The sequence below is a fragment of the Bombus terrestris genome, chromosome 15 (assembly GCF_910591885.1).
Source record: "Bombus terrestris chromosome 15, iyBomTerr1.2, whole genome shotgun sequence".
Classification (NCBI taxonomy): Eukaryota; Metazoa; Arthropoda; class Insecta; order Hymenoptera; family Apidae; genus Bombus; species Bombus terrestris.
Window position 1 is genome coordinate 219,607 of NC_063283.1, and position 27,803 is coordinate 247,409.

The window sequence follows — 27,803 nt, forward strand, 5'->3', positions numbered from 1 at the left end:
GTATTTTATTTTGTCTTTCTTTCTTTCTTCTTCTTTCGATTTATTTTAAATTCGATGAATTTAAGATGAAAGACAAATCCTTATGCACGCATTTGCCGAAAAATATGGTTATTGCGTGTAGAATTCAAGAGGCTCAAACTCGTAGGTTGCAGAGGAATAATATGTATTGCTCGCGTATCAGACGTTGAAGGGTAAATCGGGAAGGAAGAAACGTCTGAAAATGTTTAGCAGCAGGATAGGTATATCGATTTATCGCGGTATATGATAGTAAAGCAACGTTAAACCAGTGTGAATAAGCTTTTGACCCCTACTCCGATCGGGTAACAGAAACAAGTGGGGGTTCCTGGTGCGAGATGTTAGTCCAGCATCGCGAGATGACCTTCCCTCAGGAACTGATGGTGGGGAAGCTGGGAGGTTCTTCTGGACCACAGACACGTGCCACCTGTCATACATATCGAAGTACTTGCTTTCGAAAGGTCGAGAGGCCGATTAGCCGTCGATTAGATGTTCGATGCGGTGCAAAGATTAACCGAAGATAAGTTTAATGAATATCGTGTTTTAAAGTAACGTATATCGAATCGCAAGTCGTTTAACGTTTAACGTTTGACGTTTAACGAACGGTACGATGAAATCGTTGTTACATTAGACTGTGTTAAAATACGAACGTACCAGTGTATAGAAATTGGTAGTCGCTGTTTTGAACAACGATCTACTTTGTGATCGTCGTAGAAAATGTGCACTACGTGAAATAGTTTCGAAAGAAAGAACCGTGAGATGCAATTTGTAAATCAAGCTTGGTGTTATCGAGCATTTCGAATGCGTGCTTAGGTCGGCTGAAATTAGAAATTAAGAACTTGGAAATAGAAAGTCCAATGACATTACCGACGATGGAGCTTTATCAAAATCACAGTAAGGCGAGCGATGAGATCTATGATCTGCGACGGTCGTCCGTGAAACAAGATATAAAAGAGATTCGCTTTGTCGATAACGTTTACGAGCGAACGAGGGATGATCGCGAACGATTCGCGAAAACGCCAAACAACCATCAAGATACGATGGAATGTGCATCCGATTCGAGTAGCGAAAGTTACAAAGAGATTCGTAGGAAGCAAATAGAAAGAAAAAATTCGTCACCGGTTGCCGCGGCTAGTGCCTTTACGATCGACAACATTCTTGGCAGACGCGAAACGAAAAATATCCAAGTACCTTCTAATTTAAATTATACCGATGACAGAGAAGAAGATCAAGAAGAAAGAGAGGCGAAAATGGAAGAAAATCAATTTATCAGACCAACAGCCGTATCAGCTACGCAATCCGGTAAAACGATTATAACGACAAAGTATTAATTCCTTCCCTTGTTCTCTGCTATCTCAGCGGATTGATTATTTGTCGGATTTAGAAAAGCGGATAATATATTTTGTTACACCGCGAGGATAAACTCGTTTGTTTACATTCGACTTTGGTTATTTATTATGCAAAGTTATCCCGTCTAGGCTTAATATTAACGATTTGAAAGAATTTTGGAATATTTATTAACGTCTCTGTATTAATATTACTATATTATTGCACGGCCGTTCGTAAAATCCAATGTTTTACAGTCTCTCGATGAGAATGAATCTTCCCGCAAAGAATCAGCCAAGTATTTTATAATGGATATAGACAAAAGATCAGAAAAACTGATAAAAAGAAGTAAGGAAAAATCACAAGCTCGCGATGAATTATTTGTTTTTACAGATATGAACACAGGATTATACGCATCGGCGGGATTATCGTATTCGGAAGTCACACTTTCAGATCCTTCCGCGTATTCGGCGACATCCCTTGCTTCTGCATCCATTTTATATAACAGTTGGTTCGCTCAATCAAAACCTGGTCAACTGTTTGGTCTACAAGGTGAGTTCGGCCAAAATCTGTCGTACCAATCGTTGTTATATGTTCAACTAGGTTAAAAATTGAATCGCAAATTATGCAACGCGACGTGCCAATTTCTACCACGATACCAGAAAATTATAACTTATCAAATTTTCCGTCGAAGCATAAAACGTTCGGCAGCAATTCCTTTTTATTACGACAAAAGATTCTAATTACCTGTTCGTAATAACTTATCGGCGTAATTCCATTTTCGCGAACAATGCCGAGAAAAGCGAAATCGGTGAGTTCTTTCTCGGCTCAAAGGGAATATCGGAGATTACTCGAGGCGTCTATAGTAACAGCTTTTCGACACGCGAACGTCGCATTAACAGCTAGGGTGTTGTATCCCCTTAATTTTGCTGTATTACCGGTCAGGTGTAAAATATTTCGTTGTTCGAGTATCGAGCTTTTGTTATTTTTGTATATTGAATTGTTTAACCTTGTTCTCTCGTCTAACGTACTAATATTCGGATATAGAGCATAGAGATTTCGGATATGCCTTTCGAGGAATGTTACGAAAATATTGCTTGCGCCGAGTAAACCAGGTACATGTAAAGAAAGAAAGATTGCTAGATTTCGAAATAGATTTCGTCTATCTACTTGATCAAAGTTACATACATATACATACACACATATATATATATATATGTATATATATCGTATAAAATTACGGAAATTCATAGCTGTTGCAGCAAACAAACGTGAGCGGACAAACTTGTCATTGTCTATCGCGTTACTCGTCGATCTGATACATACTTAAGCAAGTTTCTTTCATATCGTCTTCGTATGACTGTGAAAATAAGCGAATAATATACGTCGGAGACTTCAATCCGCCATCGTTGTTTCTCTTCTTTCGCTACTATCCGCCATGCTGTTAGAAGCCCATTTATCAGCGACGTTACTCTAACTACCTTCCGGAGAAGTGCTAAATGTCTGCGTACACTCGTAAATCTTTACTCCGTCAGTTTTCTTTCTTCGTCGCTACGTTCCCTTTTTGGCCAATAGTTTCTGGACTTCTAGGAAATATGATCAATTCGCACGAACGATTCATTCCGATTAATCGAAACGAGCGTCTATTATGGCAATTCGATTAATTCGGATAGACGCGTGAAAGTCGATTGATTCGTGCAAGCGTAACGACTTGAATAAAGTTTCGTTCCGAACAAACATAGTCATAAATATATACGTATAACTTAATGTTAACTAACGCTAAATAACAAATAACGTTTCTTGTTTTCACCTAAACCATAGTATTTTTTCATTTTCTCTACTTTCCTATTCGTAATTTCATTGTATTTCTTTTTTCTTTTTTCTTTTTCTCTATTTTTTTTCTTTTTTTTTGTTCAGTTTAGTTTCCTTGAAAATGTGTTTTATTTATAGTTTAAACATAGAGAGAAGGGAAGTCGTAGATGTATGGAAAATTGCCAAGAAGCAAAGCATTGCTATTTGTAGCAGTCTTCGATACGCTCGAAAGATTTACAAGAAAATACAAAAGGTCTTGTGTGCAAACATGCGACATCTATTTGTTGGTTTAGAGTGTAAGGGCCGAGTAGCTAACTGAACATTAAACAAGGGGAAAAAGAAGAAGTCTCTATTTCTATGTGAAGTCATCGCGATTTTCAGAATTCCAGGATAACCATTTTACCAGAAACGATTATAACCGTTTCACGAGAGTGGTAAATGTCAAAAAATTATATTTCGAAACGACCGTTACGATTTCTCCATTGACATCGTAATATATAATAGGTATCCGTTATAAAGTTGGAAGGCTTTCCATCTCATTGTATCATCATATACGATCGAATTCTTGCAAATAATAAAGTAAGCTATTTATGGTTTATTCAATTTTATCGGAGAGCGTGAACGAAAAATGTACATTCTAACGTACATTCGAATATTAAATCAACGTGTACGTTTAATTAAGTAATCATTTTTTATTAAGATTGTATTATATTTTTAACATTTGTAAACATAAATTTGTAAAATTTAATCACCGTTAAGCCTATTTATCCTATTTGTATATACATACGTACTTGAAGCAACAATGAAGTTGTTAGCGTGAAAATTGTACAATTATAATTAATACGTTCTCTTTGTGTATTTTTTTATGTCAGATATACCGCAGTGTCGTATTATCTAAATGTGACTAACAACGGTATAATACCTCATATAACCCCTTGAACGGAAATATGTGGAACTTCTTTGCACTATAATGATAATCGCATCCAAACGTTCCTCGGTATAAACTGTTTGTCCAGCTCTTTGCCACATTCTGCCTCGTATTGACAGTAAGATGTCACACGTTCCTCAAACAATCCCACATGTTTTAGACACGCTTGGTAACTCTAGTCGTGGTCCAATGAGCAGGCCGAATCGAAGAAAGTGGTAATTGAGTACAAGCTGGCAAAGTTAGTGAAACAATTAAGAGACATGATTATAATGTTAAATTTTTATTATCACGACTATAAATCTTCGAGAATGTCAACTGTCATCTCTTTGGACGTGCATAGTCAATTTAATACTTAATTTCACTGAAATTCTCATGCTTACAATTAGAGGAAGATATTCCTATCCTTTTAAATACTGTGAAATATTAAACGTTTTAGCGCCCAAACCGAGTGGAAGACGATCCAGAAAACCGGGGATCGACAGAAAACCACGTCAAGCGTACAGTGCGAAACAGTTGGAAAGACTTGAAGCGGAATTTAAGGTATATTAAATGTATCTTTCAATTAAGATATTTAACAAATGCATAAATAATTTTACTTTTGTTGTTTCATTGCACGCGCGCAACAATCGCTTTATTAATTTCATCATTATCAAAAAGAAACTTTCGACTAAGAAAGCTACGGGGTACTAACTTTGTACAAGTTGTTATCATTTGGAAAACATTTTTTCGTTTCCACCTACCATAAGCAACGAACAAATTTACAGATTTTCTTCTACGGATATCCCATTTAAAATTCAACAAATTGTTGTTAAATCGTTAAATTGTTATCGAAATTTCAGAAAGTAAACTACCATACTGTGTCGGATACGAATCCATGACACGAACGTTCTTATTACAAAAGAAAAAGCTAGTAGATAATTAAAGATGTCAACAGAGATAAGCTGGCAACTTTTTCTTTCTCTATTTAACTTAGATATGTTCGTAATTCTAAAAAATAATTATGAGCAAACTTCACGGTTGACTAAAATTTGTACAAAACAGTATCCATCGTGTAAGGTGTAAACATTAAACCAATTGACCTATACTTTTACACACGTGCTAAGAAAACATATATTCCTATACTAAATATTTTCTGTTTAACCGTTTACTAACGTCAAAAAATTCACGCGAGTTTCGAAATGTCACTCTCTCAACGATCCTCGGTTTGTCAAATATCTTTTTACGTTATTTATCTTGTCGGGAATTGTGGCCAAATTCACAGCTTTAAAATAAGCTAAAATAAGTGGTTTGCACTTTGAATATTCGCATCCCTCCTTTCGATTAATTAAAATGTCGATACAAAATAGTATAAAATCTCGACGCTGTGGCTTTATTTCAGACGAAACATGCCCCTTAAATAAGCGATAACTGAAGTGAAATTTTCCATATGGGTTTTATGACTGTTTAAATGATAACGATGATAAAGGCAACATTTCCAAAATATTGGATTTCAAATAATAATTCTCTATGAAGATTCTATCTTATCTATAAAATTGGTTCGGTTGTTAGGAACTATAGAGTTGCAATCTATAATAAAAGTTAATAGGTACGTTTCTTTTGTAGATCGACAAGTATTTAAGTGTGAGCAAACGAATGGAACTGTCGAAATCCCTAAATTTGACAGAAGTACAAATAAAAACATGGTTTCAAAATCGTCGCACCAAGTGGAAGAAACAACTTACCTCCAGATTAAAGATTGCCCAAAGGCAAGGGCTTTTCCCATCGGCATACTTTCCACCAGCTCAGTACTCTTTATTACCGTACTATACTACGCCGCTTGTGTTTGGAACTTCGGCGTCAGATGACGCCAATATTAACGCGATGGCGATACCATCACGATCTGTGGCATCATCGCCGGATGCTGTTTGAACGAATATCGATTCGAACTACTTAGCCGACATGAGACACGAGCGCGAATCAAGTGCAATGTACCTCGTCTATGGTGCGATTAAGACTCAATTTCTCTATCCAACGTATATACTTACGATGATTTCATACTGACGATCGAAGACATGCTGGACGTCTAAATAGTTCTAATTGTTAGTTAGACAGCTGTAAAATACAAATTTATGTTGCCAAAAATGCATGAGGTAAACATTTTGTGTACATAAATTACAACTACAATAAATGAAACATTAAAAGAATCTTTGCTTGTCTCGGAGTATGATGTATCTGTTGAACGCTCAGTGGAGGAAAGTTAAACGACGAGGGAAAACACGAAGATTAAGCTATCCAGAATAAAAACATTTCCCGAGAATCAAACTAATTTATTTATATAGTATTATAAAATATATGCGAGAAAGAAGAATTAGACACGGCTGTGTTTAAGTTATAAATAGTATTAGGTAAGATACCTAATGCTACGTGCGTAGGAACGTATGTATGTAGGTCTTCCTTAAATCGAACGAAGAAAGGACTTTTCTTAGGTGCTTTATAAGAAACTTTGTCGACAAACGAAGTTTCAAATCTTCAGCCGTACGGACGTGTGAAACTGAATATCTTTTTATCAAATAAAAGGTTTCTTCGTTTGTCATCGATTTTTTTTTTTTTTTTCTTTTTTAATCATTTTACGTTAGATTAGCGTCGGTTACGCAGTTGGCCCCACGCTTTGTTCTACATTGTGGTATATTATTATGTTTCATCGATTTATCTGTTCCGCAAGCGACGGTTCGTACTTTTGGATACGCGGGAAATTTTAATCTTGGAAGAATATTAAGCTTCTTTTTGAGCTTTAACTTCGGCCTTGACCTTTTGCTCTTTTTTTTATCAGGGTGCAGAGTACCCATATCGCGCATTTTTACCTTAACGGATGACTGTACGGTTCTAACATGCATAGTTGGGCTACAACTTTTGTCACAGGTTAACGTTTCTTTGGTAGAAGCTTGTATGGACATATGGAACTTTCCTATCTTAGACATTGCTGCCGCGATCGCCATTGTGTTTTGAGCGCATAGATAACAACAGCTTTTGGTGAAATCTATCCCTAACTCGGAAGCACGATCATCGATTACTTTCTCTTCCTGATCCGTTTGAAACACACGAACAGGTGGTTCAGAAACATCTTTCTTTCTCTTCTTCTTCCTCTTCCTGACTTCCTTCGCACCTTTCGATTCGTCGTATCTTTCGTCCTTCTCTTCTCTCGAGGTTTCCCTAACTACGTCTTCGTGTTGTACCGGAGAAACGCGACGTTCTTCGTATCGTATCGGTGAAACACTACGTTCTTCGCTAAAAGTAGTCTTTTTCTTTTTCTTCTTACGCTTCTTACATTCTTCTTTCAAACGTTTAAAGAAATTTGACTTGGATTTGCCCGCTCTGACTATCTTAGTTTTTTTCTTTCCGCAACACTGGGTACACCATTGGTAAATCCTCTTAGCTGCATTATCAGGCCTTTTGTTGGCCGTAGAATTTGCAGTTTGGACGTTCTCTCTTCCCCCTTCTTCCCTTCTTTCTTTTCCTCGAATTTTCCGAGAATTCGTACCTCTTTCCGATACTGGTTGTGCTGTTACGGGACGAAATTAATAATCTAATAAAACAGAATTATGTTTTATGCGATAAATTTACTTGAACTGTATTCCGATGAATTTCGCGCAACGCTCTGTGCAGGTTTAAAACCATTTCTTTCTTCGTTATTCCGTCTATTATATTTCGGATATTGATTTATATTTGCAAATTGAATCTCTGACATCGTTGTTAATGAACGAGACAGACCGGTATAGTATATCTTTTTACCGATCTCATTAGGTTACATTTTAATTACGGAGACTGGTATTATGGATCAACGATTAAATTACGATTAATCGATATTGGATGCATCTTTTCTGTCAAGAAAAGGTCGCATTCCCTTCTATATGAACATTTGCATATTTTTTATTCTGTATAGCTTTCGCAAAGATAATTTTATCAACGATGAAAGGTTAGTTTTTTATTCGTATAGTTACATTTGTATCTATTATAATATATACAAGAATTATTAGTAACAAAATTATTTACCGAAATTTTGTGCAAATGAACAACGAATCATGTTGCGATAGGTGATATTAAAATTTGGTGCATATTGGGATTTTAAAACTCCCGGTTATACGAGAACTCGAAGGGCGCCCAACCACGTAAATGTAAAAGTTTCTATTTCCGCATAAGCTTAGCACGCGTATTTTTATCAGAGAGGAAATTTACTCTCTGTCATCATCTCGTGCTTTGAAAACATTTCCATTAGTTTACGGATTAATTATCAATTACTATTTTATAAAGCACTACGATAATTCGTGTCTTGTATCTGTTTACGTTCATTCTCCTTCAATATGATGTATTTTTAACGGCTGCCGAAGAGCATCGATGATATAGAAATTAAAATTGACGATAAAATTTGTGTAAAAATGCCTGTACTATTATTTAATATGATATGTACCGGAATATTTATTTCGACGTTAGACGCATGTTTGCACGCGATAAAGAATTATGTAAGAAACGATTATGCTGAACCAGGCTGAACGTTTAACGCCACTGGTTGTGCGATCGTGAACGCGAATGACGTCGTGCGTTTAGGATAGCACGTATGGAACGAAGTGGTACGTGTCGCCCTCTGACGATAGAGCGACAAACCAACGGTACATGATAAACGAGACAGGGGAATCAAAGTCGCAGCGGTGGTAGGACTGTCAGTGGCAACGGTGGCGACTAGCCGATGTCGTGTGTGTGTTTTGTTGCTGATGCGATGCGTCAGCTAAATCTCGAATCATCTGGTAAAAGAGTGTGAGATAAAGAGCGGTCAGCTGTTACAACGATTGTGAGACAGCGAGGCCAAACGAATGGCAGAGAAGTAAATAGCGAAGAAACATAGGAGAAACGAGAAAGTCGAATATCGTGCAACGGAAAAAAGGTTACGAGGGGCGGATCGTCGATGGTAAGGACTGTCCGCGTGCAAGTGATAATATCGGTGGAAAACGATGGCGTAAGTTGGTCAGCTCTGAACCGAGACGTGCCGTGTGTCCTGTGTGCCGTGGCCGTCCGTCATTTTCTCTCGGTTCCCGAACGACGCGTGTGATTAGGTTGCTCCGTAAAGTCGCGCGCGCCAACAACAGTACGCGTTCCTAACGTAACGTAACGTCAGTGAAAACACCATCGAATGTGTGCTGCTGTGTGCCCGATCTAGTTGCTATGCAGGCTGAGTGCTGAATACACTGGAAATATTGGTTGGTCTTTGATCACGGTGCATCGAGTGTACGAGGCAACGTTTCGTCGGTTGTCTTTACGTCGCGTTCCCTGTATCGTCTTGTTGGAACTGTTGCCGATTACCACTCGCTATTTCCTCGCGTCGTCGCGTTGTTGTTTTGTTTATTGTTGTTTGCGCGTATTCGCGAGGTGGTGCCAATATCTAGCCAACGACGTCTAATCGTGGGAGAGAATATGGTTACGATGATCAGTGATACGTGTGGATATGTTCTTTTTCTCCTGTTGCTGTTGCTGGTTCCTTATATCGAAAGCGGTAAGCGTATATAAATTTGATTTGCTTCGTGCTCCTTGACATACGTTGAATCATACCTAGAACGATAGAAATTAGTTAAAATCGTTAATCGCGCATCGATAGATCGGTATTTCGTGCAAAATGCACGTTCTTATCTTGCTTCTCGTCTAGCCTGCGAAGTGTGCTATTGGCCCGATGACATATGCATACGCGCCTATCTATGCCCATATACATGCACAATATATGCGCGGATCCGCATCCGTGTCCCGTATGCGTGTGTGTCTCGTCCGTCTCCACGTCTCATGAATCATCCTTTCACGAAGAGCGTGTCTCGCACATTTCTCTCGAATTCTTTCAAAGGAAAACCAAGTGCGGTGCCTGTTTTTTTGAGAACGCCTATACCTTTTCTCTTCATTTTTTCTGCATTAAAGCGAAATTGTCGACCATGCGAAACCGTATTCCATACATACGCCGCTTCTTCGTGTCAATATACGACTTTGTCAGTTTTTATATACTAAAATTACACTCTACGGTTATAAGATACAAAGATCGAGCTCGTTATGCGTCTTAATCTTTGACAAAGAATTTTTTTAAAACTTGAAGCACGGATTTCCGTTCTATTTCTAAGAACGGAAAGACACACTAAGCGGATTTTTCTGACTCACAATGAATTCGTTGAAATCATAGATAACGTTTCTTCGAATATTTATATCGGAGACTCGTAGACCGTGGCAAGTACAGTTTATCTTTCTAATTTTCCAATTTAATTTAATACATACGTATATATTAAATACGCGCGTGCGCGTGCGCGCGCGTGCGTGTGTACACATACGTGTATACGTATATATCGCGCATTGGAAAATCATTTATTTATCGGGAATTTTCATTCGTAGATTTTTCGACCTACATCGGCGAAGAATTTCTGTGTTTGATAAAGAGAGACACTCTTCTCCAGAGTGTAAATCGTAAAATTACCCCCGCCGGAAGTTCCAATTAAGGACCACTAGCTCACGTATGTGATGGTGATACTAGTTATATACTGGCGAGTGCGCCGCTACGTTATCTATCTGAAACTAAAAGTCAAGCAGAAAAAAAGAGCGGAACTATTAGAGATTATTATATTAGAGAATCGCAATTAAAATGTTTAACGATTTTGCGTCGAATTTGATACGACTTTGATCTTTATAATGTGTAAAAAGCGTAATTTACATGCACAGTAACGCGTTACATGTATTTAGTAAGTCGAACATGTTGAATGACGATGAGGATATTAGCAGCTGCCGATAAAATGGGTAACTAATATTTATTAGTTTGACGTATGATAAAACGTTGAAAAAATATCCATCCATTTTGATTGTCTCGATTCGAAATGGATTTTCTTAGGTTAGCGTCCGACGGCAAAGGGAAATGAGTTATCGCTATCGTGGAATATTTTTCGGGCAAATTCCGATTGCCAAGGAAAGAAGGGAATGCGAGCAAAATGGGCGGCATCGGTTCGCGCAATGCATCTAGAATATAAAGACGCAGTTAACCGTGATAGGCAAGTCGTTTTGTTGGCCCCGGGGCCATATCTCAAGGACAAAGGATCGATTTTTCTTTTCCCAAGTTTTCAATTCTTCGGTGAAACTATCTTACGATGCCCGTAGAAAGCTGTAGCAACTTTGGCAAATCTTTAAGCGCGGCACGTTGCGGCCATCTTCGTATATTTCATTCGAGAAATTGCGTTGGCCTTTGGAAAATGCACGATCGAAAATCGAGTAACATAAATGTTTCGCGTCGGAAATTTCACGTAACATTTTTCGCGTAGTTGTTCCACCTAAGACAAGACTTTTTAGTTTCAGGACGGTCTAGAAACGTAGTAACCTTTCGTGCAGCTTCGTTGCTACGTACGCTATCGAATACAACTCGGACGATGATAGATCGTCCCTTCGGCTAGATCGTATACTTATTTTATTTAAGTAGTTTATAAATCACACGCGCACGAGCAATGGTTTTACGTCCAATAAAATTTTATTTTATCTTACAATTAGTAACTTTACTTCGAGTTATTTCAGCGTGCATTTTTCGTGCCCAATGCCAAAAATGCGCTTCGTCGAAACACGTCGAATTACGCGTGCAATCTACAATTAAGAAACGAGTATATGCCAACTTTTTCCGTTTAATAATTCGATTTGTTTATAGGAAAGTTGTTGGTTTCAGCAAGTAGATACTGAGAGACGGATTCGATATTCGTACTGCGGTTGTCCGTAAAGCAAGCTTACTGCACAAGTTCGATAGCGAATTCAGTTAGTTAGTCAGGTTCGGCTTCTGATTTCTAACGTAATTAACTCGGTATTAAGCCGTGGTTGTCTTGTTCATAGCAAATTCAAGATTATTACCTTGTCGTAGTATATAGATATGTCGGTTTTGCTTGCGCGTTTTATATCATGATATTTTTAGTATCGTGAAAGTCTCGTGTATACATACATGTATGTATATGTAATGCAATGTAATCGAGGATAACGCCAGGATAAGATTTGGATTAGATTTTTACATTTTTTTCAATGTATGGTCGTAGACGCTTGTGTCTTGTTTAACGAAAGAGAGGAAGAAAGAAAGAAAATGGTTTGCCATGTTGTTGTTATTTTTTAACGGCTCTATTTCGTTGGTTGCGTGCGAAATCGCTGGTATCGCGGAAATTCTTTCGTTCTCGAAAAGGATCTTTTTGTTCGAATAACTTTTTTCCAGTTTGCCGATCATCAACAACTTCGTAATTGAAATTGAAATGCGAAAATAGCGTTGAAAAATATCCTGCGGAAGCCGGTTTCGGTAAGGTCAATGCTTTCGTGCGGGTTCTAGATGAGATAGACACGGCCGTGAACACTGCTCTCTCAACAGCGGGCGGTTTCGCGACGGAAACGTGACGAAACAGTTGTTATCCAGTTGTGTTGCATCACTTTTACCTCGTTGGACTTGTTCTTTGCGGACCGCGTGCTGCCGCGTCATCATCCAGGATATACGGATATATACATATGCGAAAGAACGAAAGTCCAATAGCAATAACGCCGCATCCCTTTGCCAAAACTCAAACTTTTCCGTCTTTCGTACGTTTCACCTTAGATTCCTTGCTTTTCATTCGATATTATCCAAAGGAGAACTACGTAAATACATTAAAATACCTTATAAATATATTCTACATGAATATAATATGTAGAATAAAAAACAGAGTTCAAATATTTTCGTACAAAAATAGGTTTCTTTCTAGAAACAAATTTATGGACTCTAGATCGTAGAAGATGAGAAGAAAATGTTTCTTTGTTATCGAAATGTCTTTTTGCGTAGTCTCTACTTGCTGCGTACCAAGCTTTTAGGTATCAATAGACTTCTATATGACTAAAATGGAAAGAAAATATAAAGATTTTCACGCATGTCGCTGTTTCAGTATTTTTTTAAATTTTTTTAATTTTTTTAATCACGATGTAAACATATTTTTATTCGAAGCCAAAGAAGATATAGGCTTAATGCGTGGCTGGTAAATTGAGAATTGTCGTGTCCGTAAGAAACTAACGATGAAGTAACAACAAAAATGAAACTAGCAGTTTGACAGTCTTTTGGCGCGCATACGCGATCGTAATTCGTAGATCTGTTTTCAACTTTTCAAACAGATGGTTCGCGATTGATTCTCTCTGGACTGTTTCTCCTAAGTGGGTACTGTCACTCACCCTTCGCGCAAGCATTATCATACGCTCATACAGCCACATGTCAGAACCAAACAGATGTTCTGTTCTTATAGTCACAGGGGTGTTAGATGGCGTAACCCGTACCTAATAGACTGTGCAACAAAGTTCCCCGTACAAACCTAGTCTCTGCGATTTTTTTCGATACATAGCCGGGTACATGGTTGAAAATTCGATAATTTGAGTTTACTCTATAGCTTAGCCGTTTGCTTAGTCATTCGCTTAGTTAGATCAAGATCGGTCGAGTCTTAATTTCTTTTTTCGCTGCCACGTGTTTTCATATGATTTCAAAAATGGAAATGTCTATGCTAAATTTCTTAAAATATTTAATAAACGCGAAACGGAGTTTTATGGAAAATAACGGTGGACTGACTTGTACCATTAAAATATTATAATATTATAATATCGTTCAAAAGTGCAATAAATTTGAAAACGTATAATTAGTACAGCAAATCAAGGAGACCGAAGCGATCGTCTTTGTTCAGAATGTTTAGGAAGATGAACTTTAGGAGGAATTTCTGGGCAGGGATATAGAAGGATCCTGGAGAATTCAGAATTCCCGAATCAAGGGGATCTTATCTCTAAGGTATTCCGTGTTCGGGAATATAGAGGTGGTCGTCCTGAAACTTTCAACTCGGCATTCCTGGCACAACCGAGCTATTCGGCTTGGCTCAAGGAGCTACAGGGTTTACCCAAGGATATGCAAACACGTACGATAGTTCACCACCGTGTCAGATCGTATGGTCTTTTCGAGATTTTCAGCTTTTTGCATCGCATACAAGAGAATACTTCCAATTAGGTGGTGGAAAAAGAAAAACGACGCTCGTTGTTACGCAGTTTGACGCGGTGTTTCTTTGCCCCGTCCGATCTGACGCGAAGCACCATGTAAAAAATCGGCCTGCGTTTTCGATTCGTAAAGATGGTGTTATTTTACTTGGATGGGTCACGACCGTCTAGGGGAGAAGTTCGCAAGGGAAAAGGCGATTGGACAGCTTTTGGAGACCGTCCAGATTTTTGATTAGGGCAGGTTCGACGGTGGCCAAGTTATCGGTGGCTCGTTAATCAACATCTGATTTACCGTCTGCCGGTGGAGCCGGCGCTCCGAGTTTCTAGGAAAACACGCAGTCGCGGAGTTTCGTTTTTTCAGGAGGAAGTTGTAAGTGAAAGGTCAGTCGAGCCGGGCGTGGGAAGAAAGTCTGAAAGGTAGTTTTTACCATCGAGCTGTTTTTCAGAAAATCGTGTTTCTCTTGTTAGATGCATTACGTTTACCCTAGATATTCGCCGATTTAAGTTTCGCCATTTTACAGTCCGTTTTCGGATAAGAGTTGTATAGCGTGAGGAAAAGTTTCCTCGTTTGGCTATAATTCAAACTAGGTCCCGCGATTAGTCGCAATATTATCTGCCGCTGCGCAAAGTCTTTAAAATAGTAAAGAGTAGAAGAAAGTTTGAACCATCCATATTGGCATAAATAACATGGTGGTTAATACGCAGCTTAAAATTCTCACGATAGAACGGGAATATTTACCGAAAAGTTTCCTAATGCTAGCAAGAATTTTATAAATAGGAGAAACAACGTATTTCGTTGGGAACTTTAGAGATATATATAGCTCTGTTTGTGTACGAATGAAAATTTTGAACGAAAAAATTCAGACAAAAGATCGACGATATCGGTGAGAAATGATTTTGCCCTTCGTGGCTGAATACCTGATGTACTTTGCGTGGAAAGACCGCGTATAGGTACCTAACCACGATGGTACGTCCAGGATGAACGTCTCTTTCCACGATTACTCTCTATTCTACGCGAAATTAGATGTTGTCGATCTAATTGCTTGTATATATTTGCGTCGCAAATTGGTCATGGTCTATTCGCTCATGGTTTACGCATATTCATATCGGAGATATCACGGTAGGTAAATTCGTTCGTCGATACGAATAAAGCTACGTACGACGAACGGCTATTTTCATTCGCGATGATTATATCGCACTGCGCAATGGTGTTGTACGGCCCTCAGGAAATAGTTGTAAGTTTAATAATTCGTTTTCCCGCGGACGAAAGTGTATTTCATTCGAATAGTCGTGCGTTTGGCTTTCGATATGGAGCGATGGGTAAAGACTCGAACGATCGTCCACCGATATTCCAAATTTTTGATTGGGCGGTCGAGACGAAAATTGAGAATACTTAGCTAACGAATCTTAGCGACTAGTATCGTAATTATCAGAAGGATTTGAGATTTGTAATTTCCTTCTATTTCGAGGCGTTTATATCGAACGTGATTTTCTCGGTGACAACGGCGAGGATAACGAGGATAAGAAAGGTTACGTTTACGCACTTTGTAGCCTACAAGTTGACGATCGTAAGTCAATCGACGGTTATTCGTTCCATTTTGCTTTCATGGTTATGCCGGCGAGGTTTCCTTCCTTTAATGTTACAATAGTCAGCCCGTAGATGTAATGGTCCGGGAATAATGCTCGAAAGTTCCTCGCCCATTCGTGGACTATCTGGCCGATATAAATCCTGTCTATCTCGTAATCGAAATCCATGCCGGCGGCACTCTCTTACCCCAATAAGAGATCCTTTGTTCTCGACTTAAATCTTTGAGTTTAACCGAGCAACCTTCTGCTTCTGGAATTCCCACGAGGACGAAACCCAAGAGAGATGTTACCTCAACGTTTTACGTATTTACGTATCCCGAGCGCAATGGTATTCCCCGCGTGAAGATTCCAGAGTCATTAGAAAGTAAGAAAACTGAGTTTTAGCCATTCAACTTTTCACGATCCGCTGAAATCGGACGCGACTAGTTCTTCTTGCGGTTTAACAGACTAGTGTACTGACTCACTGTAACGCGTTATTCGAAAGTGAATTGTTATCGACGTGTCCTTTAATACGCAGAGTTGCTGAAACTGCATTTTCATCATGAATGCAAACGTTTACGTAATGACGTTCCTCTGGTGAATCGCGTTCTGTAACTTTCGTAAGATAATCGTTGATACCGGCGTTACCGAGGATTACGCACGTATATTCGATGTACGGCCATTATAACGACGCGGAGCGTCTCGCGGTGTACGCGAAAGGCCAGGAAACACGTTGTCGAAGCTGATCGAGGCAGGTTAATTTTCTACATCCGTTCGACGATTGGCACACACGCTGTAAGAAATATCAACGTCGTAGATACGACTATAGGTGTTGCGATGTCGTGAACATAGTCACCGGTGCATTGTAAATTTCCGGTACGTGCCGCTTCCCGTTCTTCTTTGTTTGTCTTCACTGGTAAAAGCGTGGCGCGTCGATCGACCAAAATAATATCGGCTAATTCAACTTTGCGAGTTTCTCTGCTTCTTTCCTCGCTCTTGTCCTTTTCGTTTCCTTCCTTCCCCTTCTACCCTGAATTTGTTGCTTTTATTATTCGCTCGCATTCTCAACCTTTTCCTCTTCGCGATTCGGAGTTGCAATAAATTGGTCTCCTATTATTTCTCCTTTCTCTCCGCTTAAGTCGTTCGAAAGCCGGAAACGAAATTTAACCGCCCTTATTACGGGATCGTTATAACTTGCATTTTCGTTAATGCCCCTGAAAAAGCAGGTGGTTACGCGAAAGCCGACAAAAGTTGGCAAGAAATTAAAAGCACCGAAATTAATGCGGCAAGTTTCGCATGCGAGATAGTGCGACGCAAGAGTCTCCCAAGAGTCATGATACGAAACGAGCGTCGTTCCAAAAATGTCCAACTTAATTTAGAGATCGTACGACAATCGTGACTACGATAATATCGAAAATTATCGAACGAAGATTCTTTAGTAATCCCAAGTCCGCGCTGTTCGATAAGCGCTTGCGTTCGTATTCTGCTTGCGCACTGTATACGCGGCTATTGCACCAGATAAAACCAGAAAGTATGTCCGCACATCGATGTAACGCAATTTTCCATATCATCTGTTTAAATACACAAATACAGATATTTTCCGTTTTATGCATTAATTATTTAACGTATAACAATTAAATTTGTCAGTGGTATAAAAGACGATTACCGTGCGGTAAATCTTATATATTAAATTTTTATATATACATTAAATACCGATATAAATATGAAATAAGTTTTATTATATAATAACGTGCGAAGTCTTGTCGAAGATCTTGTTGTATCGATTATTTTAAACCTATTTTTCTTTTGATAGAAATCTTTCTCTCATTCGTATTTGCGATCGATTTTGTAACTTCTTGACGCATAAATTCGTCTTTTCTACGAGAATGCGTCGATATAATACTAGATAATTTATTTAGCCACTGTTACAATCACCGTGAGGATTGTTATCAGGTGTTGCGTTTTTCCCCTTCCGTAGATGGTAAACACTATTCGAAAAGTATAGAAGCAACTATCGTATTTCCAATTATCCAATTTCGAATATTCGCACTGATAGGACTTAATTGTCTCACTTTGAATCGCAAGCCGCGAATGTTCCAAGTCGGTCGAGATTCGATAACACGATTCACCAACGAAGGATACGTGTCGCCTTTGTCCAAGTAATCGAGGTCTGTCCTATCTTTCCTCGCTATCTCCGCGCTGAAGATGTTCCATGACTATTCGCAAGCTCTGCCTTTTCTCTCTCTCTCTCTCTCTCTCTCTCTCTCCTCTCTTCTCTCTTCTCAATCTTCGCATCTTATTTTTTCAAACTGATTTCGTTTCTCGATTGCTACGTTTTTTCATGGATTTCGGTGTAACGAGCGTAGCGTTAAAATAAAGCTTTCCGTTCGATTCGTGGCATGCTTGAATTCTTTGGAACCGCGATAAACTCGCACTCTCGTTGTTTCGTACGGGCTAGACCTAGGTACGACGTGGATAAAACGACTTTTCGAATTTCCGAAAAACACACGGATACGATGCAGGCAGCTGGATGACCGAAATGGACGAGTGATTCTATTTCAGTACATAGGGGATTGTGTCGAACGCTACTGACAGTGCGCATTTAATTAAATTTTTGTTTTTCTCTTGCTTCCTTCATACGTCTCTTTTTCTGTTTTTTTTTTCTTTTTTATTTTATTTTTCTCTGCTTCATGGTACGTATACACGATAATACAGTGCCGAAAGGGTTCGAGCGTACTTTCATCGATCGATACGGTTACACTTTGCTCCTCAACGGAAATCTAGCATATTTTTTCCTTTCGGAATTTCGAAACTATCTTTCTTTTGTATAAGTTTCTCAAGTTTTACTTTTTTCGCTCTTTCTTTCGATTCTTCTAATTTTGTTAGTTGCGTTTTGAGGACAGCTGGATCAAAGTTTGAAGTTTAGGAGATTCGATGCTTGAAAGATATTTTTAAAATTTACTGTGTTTAAGAAGCGTAACGGTGATTTAGACGTTCAGTTACGCATGCTTTGGGTTTCTACAACGTGTAATACGACGCGATTTAAATTTTCTAAATATCGAAAGATCGCTGTATCAAAGAAACCTGTAACTGTATTTACCTTGTATAAAGTTTCGATGGTTTACGTTCGATCGAGAGAAAGAAAAATTTTCTTTCAAAATTTCTTCGTTCGATTTAAAGTATAGATTCCTAGTTAACAGAAATGTTCTGGCTTGTTACTATAAATAATTCGTACACGTTGGACTCGGCAGGAATTTTTTCTAGCTCTATCGATTCATCTATCGTTCATCAATGAATATAATATCGTAGTGGAAGTTAATGTTACGGCAATCGATATGCCGTATGGCGTACCATCGAAACAGTTTGTAATTGCGTGCCGTTTGAAAACGAGTCAGGTCCGGTGAGTGTGGAAAACCGCACGCGCCTACAGAAAATCAATAACGCAGCCTCCGCGTGCCTGGCAAGAGAAGAGTTTTCCTCCTCTTCATGGAATACCATTGACAATGCATATCATTTTTTCGTGATAACGGATATCCCTAGCGAGATATAATATACAGAATATATGATACAAATTATCCGATAGCTTCAAGTTCCTATCTTTTAATTATCGACTTAATACTTTCGTTATGCATAAGGAAACCTGCAGTTTTTAATTGGAAGCATTCGTTAGATCAATGTTTCAAAGACTTGAAATTTCTATCTTTTCATAACGATTTTTATTGACTTACGTAAACTTTATACAAACACTAGGCTTGTGGGATGTTTCACGAATTAATTTCACATATTTGAAAGGAAATATGAACGTATTTGTACCTGTATGATTAAATTGGTTTCAAGTATTAGTCCTTCATTTTGCCAAATATTTTTAAAAACACCCATATTCTTCTTTTCAAATTTGTTAGTCAATTTTTTCGTCCCTTCCTTCCTTCCTCTCTCTCTCTCTGTCTCTCTCTCAAATTGTTTATTTTTCTTTGTTAGACAGCTTCGTGAAAGAATAAGTATGTAGAATAAGTATATATGTTGAGGTTTGTTGGTTAACGGTAGTACTTCGCGTTCCACGTGTATGCCATCATCGTTGATGCATCGTGGATTAAGATGTTCGATAAAGCTCCATAAAGTAACAGTACTTTTACACCGTTTGAAAAATATACGGCAAATCGGGTGAAGCGATTGTCTCTCTTAGTCCTTTGTTCGCGCCTGAAAACGCTGTATAAATGTCAACAAGAAAAAAATACGATACGATAACGCGAATTCTCGCCGAGAGACAGAGGCGAAAACGGGCCTTTTATGTTTTCGCAAATGTAATTTCTGTGAAGTTGCTACTTTATACTTTTAGTATCGATAGACGATCTGGTCACGTGCGTGTAAAACAATGGTAACTCGATGTCCGTATCATCTTTGAAATTGCGTTATCGCTTGCTCGTATTTTTCGTGATTAACGAAAAAGCGAGAATAACGTGGCTATGTGGATCCCGGTAGCTGAAACAACCAACAAGAAATTGATAAGCGAGATGATACCGAGGAAGGAAAATGAAACGGACGAGCTGGAAACTAAGAAAACAGACGGGAAAGACGACGATGAAAACGGGACTGGAAAAAAAAACGAACAGGAAAACGAAAAAGTGTCGTGTTGTTCGCGCGCGATCCTTCTGCGGAAGAATTGGATTAAGCAAGAATTGAAGCAGGGAATCGGAAATAAGAAGTTCACGGTAGCAGGGATAGAACTCATATTAGGTTAAATTAAGTCACGTCGAACAGACGGGGTAACGTTCGTCTCTGTTAATTGACTTTTCGACTTGCGGCACTTCCCCTTGCAATTAGAACAGGCCGATTTCTTATTATCTTACGTTTCGCTGCTTTCCTTTGTGTCTGACGTCGGAATGCATCTCAAATTGTAATTTTTTTACGTCGTTGTTGGCTTAGGTTGCGTATCATCCTAATGCCGTTGTTATAATATCAAACGTGTGAGTTGATCGAAACTTTCAAATATTTCGGACGAAATGTTCGCTCTATGAAACATAGATGTCGACAATACGAGATAATTATTACTTGCAAATTCATCTCTCCGAACAGTACATCTATTCTTGAAGGGTTTTAATTGAGTCGTATGTCCGTATAAACTAAGCAGATTCACTTTCTCGCGAAGAGAAACGTTTCGTTTTCCTTGCATTCTATCTTTTGCGTTTGCATTAAAAATTGGTTGATTTTTTATTTGGATTGATTTTCGATAAAAAGCGTTAAAAATACTTATATTCAGATATCTTTCTACTAAAAGTTTTAAGCTTATAACTAATAACCTTTGTACAATATTATGTAATTCCTACTTTTAAGAAAGAATTTATTAACGAATTTTAGTAACGAATTTTAGTAACCCTTGATAATTTATCTTAGAACGGAAGTTTACTCCTGTTAAAGAAAATGTATGGCACAAAATATATATGTACGTAATGTATTTCGCAAATTAGGGAACTTTATGTGCGAACTTGGTGTATTTTAAACGCGAGTTATTGCCAGAAGCAGTTGGAAAGTTATGCGATTAAGGAAAATATTAGCCCGCAACTGCATAGTGGATTTTTTTCTTTTTTTATAAATAGGTAAAGTTTTCATCGTTTTTTTTTTTTTTTTTTTTTTTTTTTTGTTTGTTTGATGTATAAATATACATTTTCGGCCGTCCCACTCGAGGCGTCTACCTAAATCGTCTCTATCCTTTAGACATTTCCTACCATCATCGCATATCCGCCCGATCATTTTTCTCAATTTGTACATTCGTGATCATCGTTTTTCTTTTGATTATTAAATTATCAAGTTCACGGTCTATATCATAATTCTTAATACGTTGGCGATAGGATCCGTTGTAATCGGTCAATTTTATGGTTGCCGATTAACATCGGCCGTGGCTATTCATCGATTATGCTAAATTGCGGTGAGACTAAACTCGAAAACTTGACAGCATCAACGTGCCATCTGTTGGTAGTTAAAATAGAGGGGTAGGCAGCAGGGTTACGGCGAAATTGAATCAATAAATTCGCTCTCTCCGAATGCCCCTATTTCATCCAGCTCTTCAATTGCCGCTCCAATCATGTACTAATCCAATCTTCCAATCTGCCGGTGCACGTTCGGCGAAACTTTTTATCTGCTTGTGTTTTTGCATTCATTTGTTGCACGTTCATACACACAGCCGTACGTATAATCGACATAATTTTTAAATTTGTACAAATGGTAAGGCGAAAATGAAGAGAATCGGCCGACCACTAAATTCCTTTATCGTATATTACTTAAGCGTATAGTTAGTAATACGAAACAAACAGTATCTCTACGAAAATTTATTCTTTAATTACCGGTTATATAAAAACGATACGAAGAAACATTTCAACGTATGCTTTCCTTTCGTTCGTAGAACGATTAGCTTAGCTTCTGTACTTGAATAATAAACATATGTATATATTTGAATATTTTCATTAACGACACAATTCCTGTGAAAGCGAGCGACGCAGTTTTACGCGATACTTTTTACATGATGATGATTTTTGTTGTTGAATTAGAAGCCACCAAGTTTTAGAATTTGATAAGAAAAATCGACGGCGTGTATTATTCAGTATGTGGATCGATAGAATTTTTCCCCTTTGCTAACGAAACAGCGCGAATCGGTTAAGGTTAAACTAACAGACGGTTTCGGAGAAGGTGATCGACGCGTCACGGTTACGAGTACAACGTTCTTGTAGTTAACTATTTTATAGGTTGCGTCATAAAAGTTTGCGCTTTTTACGAATGCTTTACGATGTGGGGCACACGTGTAAAAATAATACCCTTAGAAAGAACCAACCACGTTTGCGACGCTTCAAAGCTAATTGGTCGATGCCCATTGGGGGTAGTTACGCGAAAGTTAAGCAATCTTCTGGTGAACTATAAGAATGCGAATAACGAGGAGCGTGGATTTACGTAATCGTGGAGTTGAGATGAAACAAACCAAGAAATCCATAGTGACAAAAATATAGATGGGACAGGAATATCTTCTTCCTTCTTACAATTAGTTTTTCTGTAATTGGTAGGCCATGATCGCACACAGATATTTGCTTGAATTTGTTAATATCCATGCTCGATTGCTTTGTACTTTTTTTGTTTATACCTTCTATGTATTTGTTTCTGCAGTATTCCGTGTATTTCCGTTTAACTGCAAATTATTTATGGAAACTCGTTCGATTTGTTCTACATAGCTTTTTTTCAATCTTATGTTTGCTACGATATACATATGTATACATTTTGAATATAGAGCGACAGTATAGTCTAAAGCGATGGTACACATAGTCTAAATGGGAAGTAGCGGAAAAATGGCACAGTGTTAAACGCGTTGGAACGCGTTAAGCCATGAAGGCTGTGTTTTATAAATGAAATTTACTGGAAAATAAAGGGCTCGATCGCATATAACGAAACCTTCGTAGACGCAGCACCGACCAACCATCGTTATAAAATATATATCTGATATTAGTTTCGATGTTACTTAAATGAACTTTTTGTTTTAATCGAGTTTTGTCGAATTTTATTGAAAAAGAAAGCATGCTTTAAAGCGTAGCAAGATGAAAGGAAATTTACCATTGATTTTTTAACAACGCGTTACACACTACAGATAATAAAAATCTACATTCTTAAAAATTAAAGGCGGTATATTTCTAACGGAGATCACCGCGAGTCGATAAATCTCCGAATGTTTGGTAAGAGCAAAGGCGTCGTAATTATCAGCCTGAGTAAACCGCCGCATTACGAACGTAAGGATCAACAAGAATAGACCTTCTTTCTTTCCACTTGATCTTTTTTTATTTCTCGCATTCTCTTCGTCAAGAAGAAGTACGTGCACGTTAATAATTAAAATTATTTGGGTTGACGAATCTGTACCGGCATGAACGAGTGTTCGTGGCGTCCCATAAGATCATCCACATTTAGTTCGTTACGATTAAACGACAGTCCGTCGATGTTGCACGCAGTCGCGAATATTCGATAAAGCTAAAGAAACAGGAAGACTGTCATTCGTTCGTGCCTCCGTTACCGATTTTTCTCTTCCTCTCTTCAAACTCGTTTGCTCCACCCATCCTCGGACCTTATTTTCCGGATCTTTTCAGCATCTTTGCGTTCCTTCCTTTGTATGTATCGTCCGTACCGCCGTCTCTTGGTACCATCGGTATCATCCGCATCGATGGTACCTCGTAGCAGAACAGATGTAACTCGGAGAGAAAGCAATCTCTTGTTCGTAACTTTAAATTTCTGGTGGACATCGTTTTCGCTTTGGCATTATTTGTCACTGTCTTGGATGCCAAGTATGCCATTTTATCATAAAGGTAACGAAAATACCATGCAACGTCGTACGACTAAAATAGCGTTGAAAAGAATTTTCATTATATCGTTACGTTAATGGACGAGACTAAATAATTGCGTAATCCAGCCTCAAACATCGAGGCCTTCCAACAGTCTTCGATGGAATCCACCTTCTCACAGGGTTGCATCTTTAGGAAGCATCCTGTAATCGGGTGCGAGGATCCCCAGGACGCGTTCCTAATTACCATTAGCGATTATTAATTATAAGATGATAGCCCGCAGCGTGCTTCTACTTTGATGATTATCCAACGTTCGCAATTAACTTATAGTTAATTATTAAGCATTTACGATTCAACGATTAGTTATATTGTGTTACGCTGTGTGACGTTATCAGGCTAGATATACATACAAACTAAATTTACCTTTCAGATTTTTTGTTAGAAAAGATAAATATACGTTTCCTTAAGATCATCTCTTTTCTTGTCTCTATCTGATGATAAGTAGGTAGTAATTAATAATGGCACGAGTCATTCATGCGTTTAGCGAGCACTTTTAACAAAAATTCTTTATACCTGTTTCTTACAGGATATTCGAAAAGAATCTTTAACGATAGTCGTGATACGGTTTCCTCGTTAAGGTAGGATTTCCTACCTGATAAACTTAAACTCCATTGAGTTGTTTAAAGAAAATGGAACCGCGTCAATCCGGCAGATAATAAGTTTGTTCGCCCGAAGAATCAAATGTTTACCAACGATAATAATTGCCAAACAGGGCAGATCATCGTTAATTCTTACAACTTGAAACAGTCTCGCCAAAGAAACAAGATGATTGTTCGAGGTAAGCGCAAACACGTAGATACGGCAGGAAGAACGAATTGTAAAAGTCGTGCACCGATACGTCTCGTCGTACAAACGACACGGCAGAATATCGGAAATACATATTGCATATTCAATATTCTCAAGCTTTTGTCGCCTGTTTTATTCCTCTTTCTCGTTCTTTCTCGTCCTTTCTCGTCCTTCCTCGTTCTTTCGGCAACACTTCTGGTAACTTCACGGTGTAAACCGTCTCTATCGATACGGTTTCATTACTAAATCACTGATCCGCTGCGAGATCAAATAAAAATTTAATCGAGTAAAGAAGTGGACGTTCTTTAGAAATGTATCGCCTTCCAACGTCTCTGGAGCAAAGTTGGCAATCAGGTAGCGATATTAGACGAAAGTATGCAACGGAGGGGTTAGGCGAGGCAGCCGGTTTCCCACGAGACGATTTCCTCGGCATCCAATCTCGGTGTGCAGGCTGGCTGCCGTTTTCTTCGCATCCTTAGCAACCAACCCCTCAAGCTCCGTTCGGAAACTCAATTTACCGGATAGCAGTCGGCCGTAGACATACGATTCCAGTCGATACGAGACGAATCTAATCGCTCGTCATCGCGAATATCGACCAATAATGAAATGTAGCTACGTTACTTCTATTACGCGATTTAGTACGATTATTCGCACGCACGATTTGCATCTGCTTTTGCTATAGAGCTGCTGTTCCTCTAACACGACTGTCGCAAATCAAACCGTTAACGTAAACACATATCCGACCGGAGGATGGAAATTCCTCGCTTTGCCGCCAATCACCGACCAAACGATGAATAAATTACTCCCGCTTTTTTTGTTTTTTAATTGAAATAAATTAAAATGAAATCTCTACTGTATTGTTTTTATACAAAGCAAATTGTGCGAAAAAGCGCCAGCTTTTGAGCGATAGCGGCGTAGAAAATGCCGGTCGGATATGAACGTTATGACTTAAAATATGGGTCATTGTCAGCGCTAGATCTCTGTCGTAGTTACATTTCCTGGAAATCTTTCCTTTAATTTAAAGTCGTCGTAAAAACATAAACTATTACTCAGCTTATTCTACAGTTTTCATGTTTTAGAGCTCTCTGAAGCTACCTACTTACATACGCATACATCTCTGATATTTGGCAGTTTGTTCATATCGTATATCGTATTTATCATATTGATGTAAAACTTGAATGAAATGGTAAACAAAAGAGCGTATGAACAAAAAACGGGTGTTGCATGAATGCAATCAGATATCGTTTTTCGGTGGATAGTTATATTCGTGAATCAATAATACTTATCGAAAAATAATTTTACGATATTAAATTATCGCGTAAAAAGAAGAAAGGTGAAGGGATTGTCGTAATGTGTAAGTTGCATAATTTATTTTTTTTCTTTTTTAATTAAGTATAATTTCCGTATTACACGTAACGGCGAGAGATTTATAGCAAGAACGACGAATAAGTATTTTTCTCTAATAATTTTCCTAAATTTTAAAATAGTAAAGCTTATTACCGATTAGGTGAAATGCAATGACAAAGCTCCCTTCTTGAAACCGTGTTAAATCATTTCCGTTGCCAATTTCTTTACGCTGTTGTTTCTTTCTACGAGATGTAACGAGAGAGGCGGTTACGCGACAGAAAAATTGTTACGGTATGTATAAGCGTAAAGTTAGGCCTGTATAACCGTTCTCTTCTATTCTCTGCTATTAGTCGGCATCTTTTCAATTTGAAAACTCCATGTAATTCGTACAAGTGTACGCGTATGATTGGCGTTCGATCTCTATCGAATTCGGTGGAATTTCTATGCTTATAATAACAAAGAACGAGACTAAAAACGACACTGTATTATCCGATGTGCAATCGAGAATATCGATGATATACCAAAATTTGACCGAATGGAATTTCAGCTGGATGCGGTATCCTATTCAAAATCTTGGAGACTAACCGATCGAATTTCGAACTATGTAATTACAGGAAATTCATATCGGTAACAGAAAATAGACATGCCGCGTGTGGGATAGCGTGTTTTTGTTTCTTTGGTTCGGCTCTTCTCTTCTTAAATTTCTTCTACCTATATCGAGTTGCTCTTCTTTTGGTAGACAGATGGTTCGTGTCGCGTTGCGTCGCGTCTTAATCGCTGCCTCGACTCGCTCGAATATATAACTCGTATACCGTTTCAGAATGTGTAAATATTTCTTATTTTTATCATTTTAATATATTTTAATATATTTCGTAGGTTTTTACTTACGGGCATGTACGTTTTCCAAATAGCAAATAGCACCGTTCGCAATTGTGCGTATTGTAAATGAAGCCGAATATTGGCAAGCATATTGCTAAGTATATGTACTAATGGGTCTGATGAAAGTAGAAAGGAATTTTTACAATGTTATACGTATTACGTAGAAAGTGCATCGCTATGGCTGTTTTTCTCGCTCGAAAAGTTTGGTTCTATCTTATACAAAAGCAGGCGAACAAGTGTACCCACAAAAAGGGGCACCAGCAACGGATAACTTCGTTCAAAGGCTTTATCTCGTAGCAAGTTATACGAGATAGGAGACTGCAAGTTAGATGTCGTACTGGCAGGCCGCATACTAGCGTGTAGGCCGAATCGTACGAACGAATCGTAAGATGGTAGAAATTTGGTACAGTATTGTGCGTACCTATTCACAGTACGAATCGTTGCGTATTCCGGGAGTATATTCTCGAAGAAAATACGAAGGAAAAAAGGAAGAAAAACGGATTTTCTCGAATACGTTTTTGGACAATATCGACGAACGATCGATTTATAAAATTACGCTTCTTACAACGTTTAAGAGCGTATCGGGAGGAGATGCGTGTATGTACGGGCATACACTGGACTTGCTAGATTTCGAATGGATACGCTCGTAACGAAGAGCAAAGATGAAAGATTTAATCTGAATTAGGATTTTAGTTTATATTCAGTTGTGAATTTGCAAGTTTGTAAACGCTAACCATCGGATGCGATGGCTAGTTACGTTGGTTCGTTCCATGTCG

General features: G+C 38.3%; 3 protein-coding genes across 5 annotated transcripts in view; 2 read left to right on the plus strand and 1 right to left on the minus strand.

Annotated features, from left to right (window-relative positions):
* Window positions 1–6,264, plus strand: LOC100651502 (homeobox protein ceh-19). Its single transcript, XM_012316619.3, has 4 exons — window positions 1–1,317; window positions 1,735–1,893; window positions 4,518–4,621; window positions 5,684–6,264. The coding sequence occupies exons 1-4, from the start codon at window positions 873–875 to the stop codon at window positions 5,987–5,989; spliced, it is 1,014 nt and encodes a 337-aa protein (XP_012172009.2). The 5' UTR covers window positions 1–872; the 3' UTR covers window positions 5,990–6,264.
* A 61-nt stretch (window positions 6,265–6,325) lies between these two features.
* Window positions 6,326–7,635, minus strand: LOC100651617 (the record flags this gene model as incomplete). The annotated part of the gene is made up of 1 exon (XM_020866774.2): window positions 6,326–7,635. A coding segment is annotated over one exon (948 nt), but the record flags the coding sequence as incomplete, so codon positions are not given.
* Window positions 7,636–8,766: 1,131 nt separating this feature from the next.
* LOC100650342 (disintegrin and metalloproteinase domain-containing protein 10) overlaps window positions 8,767–27,803 on the plus strand; it is an 85,837-nt gene continuing 66,800 nt past the window's right edge. For all 3 annotated transcript variants that reach the window (XM_012316620.3, XM_003400922.4, XM_012316621.3), the window contains exon 1: window positions 8,767–9,602. In XM_012316620.3, coding sequence (XP_012172010.1) covers window positions 9,524–9,602 — 79 coding nt within the window. In that variant the 5' untranslated portion in view covers window positions 8,767–9,523. The remainder of the gene's footprint in view (window positions 9,603–27,803) is intronic.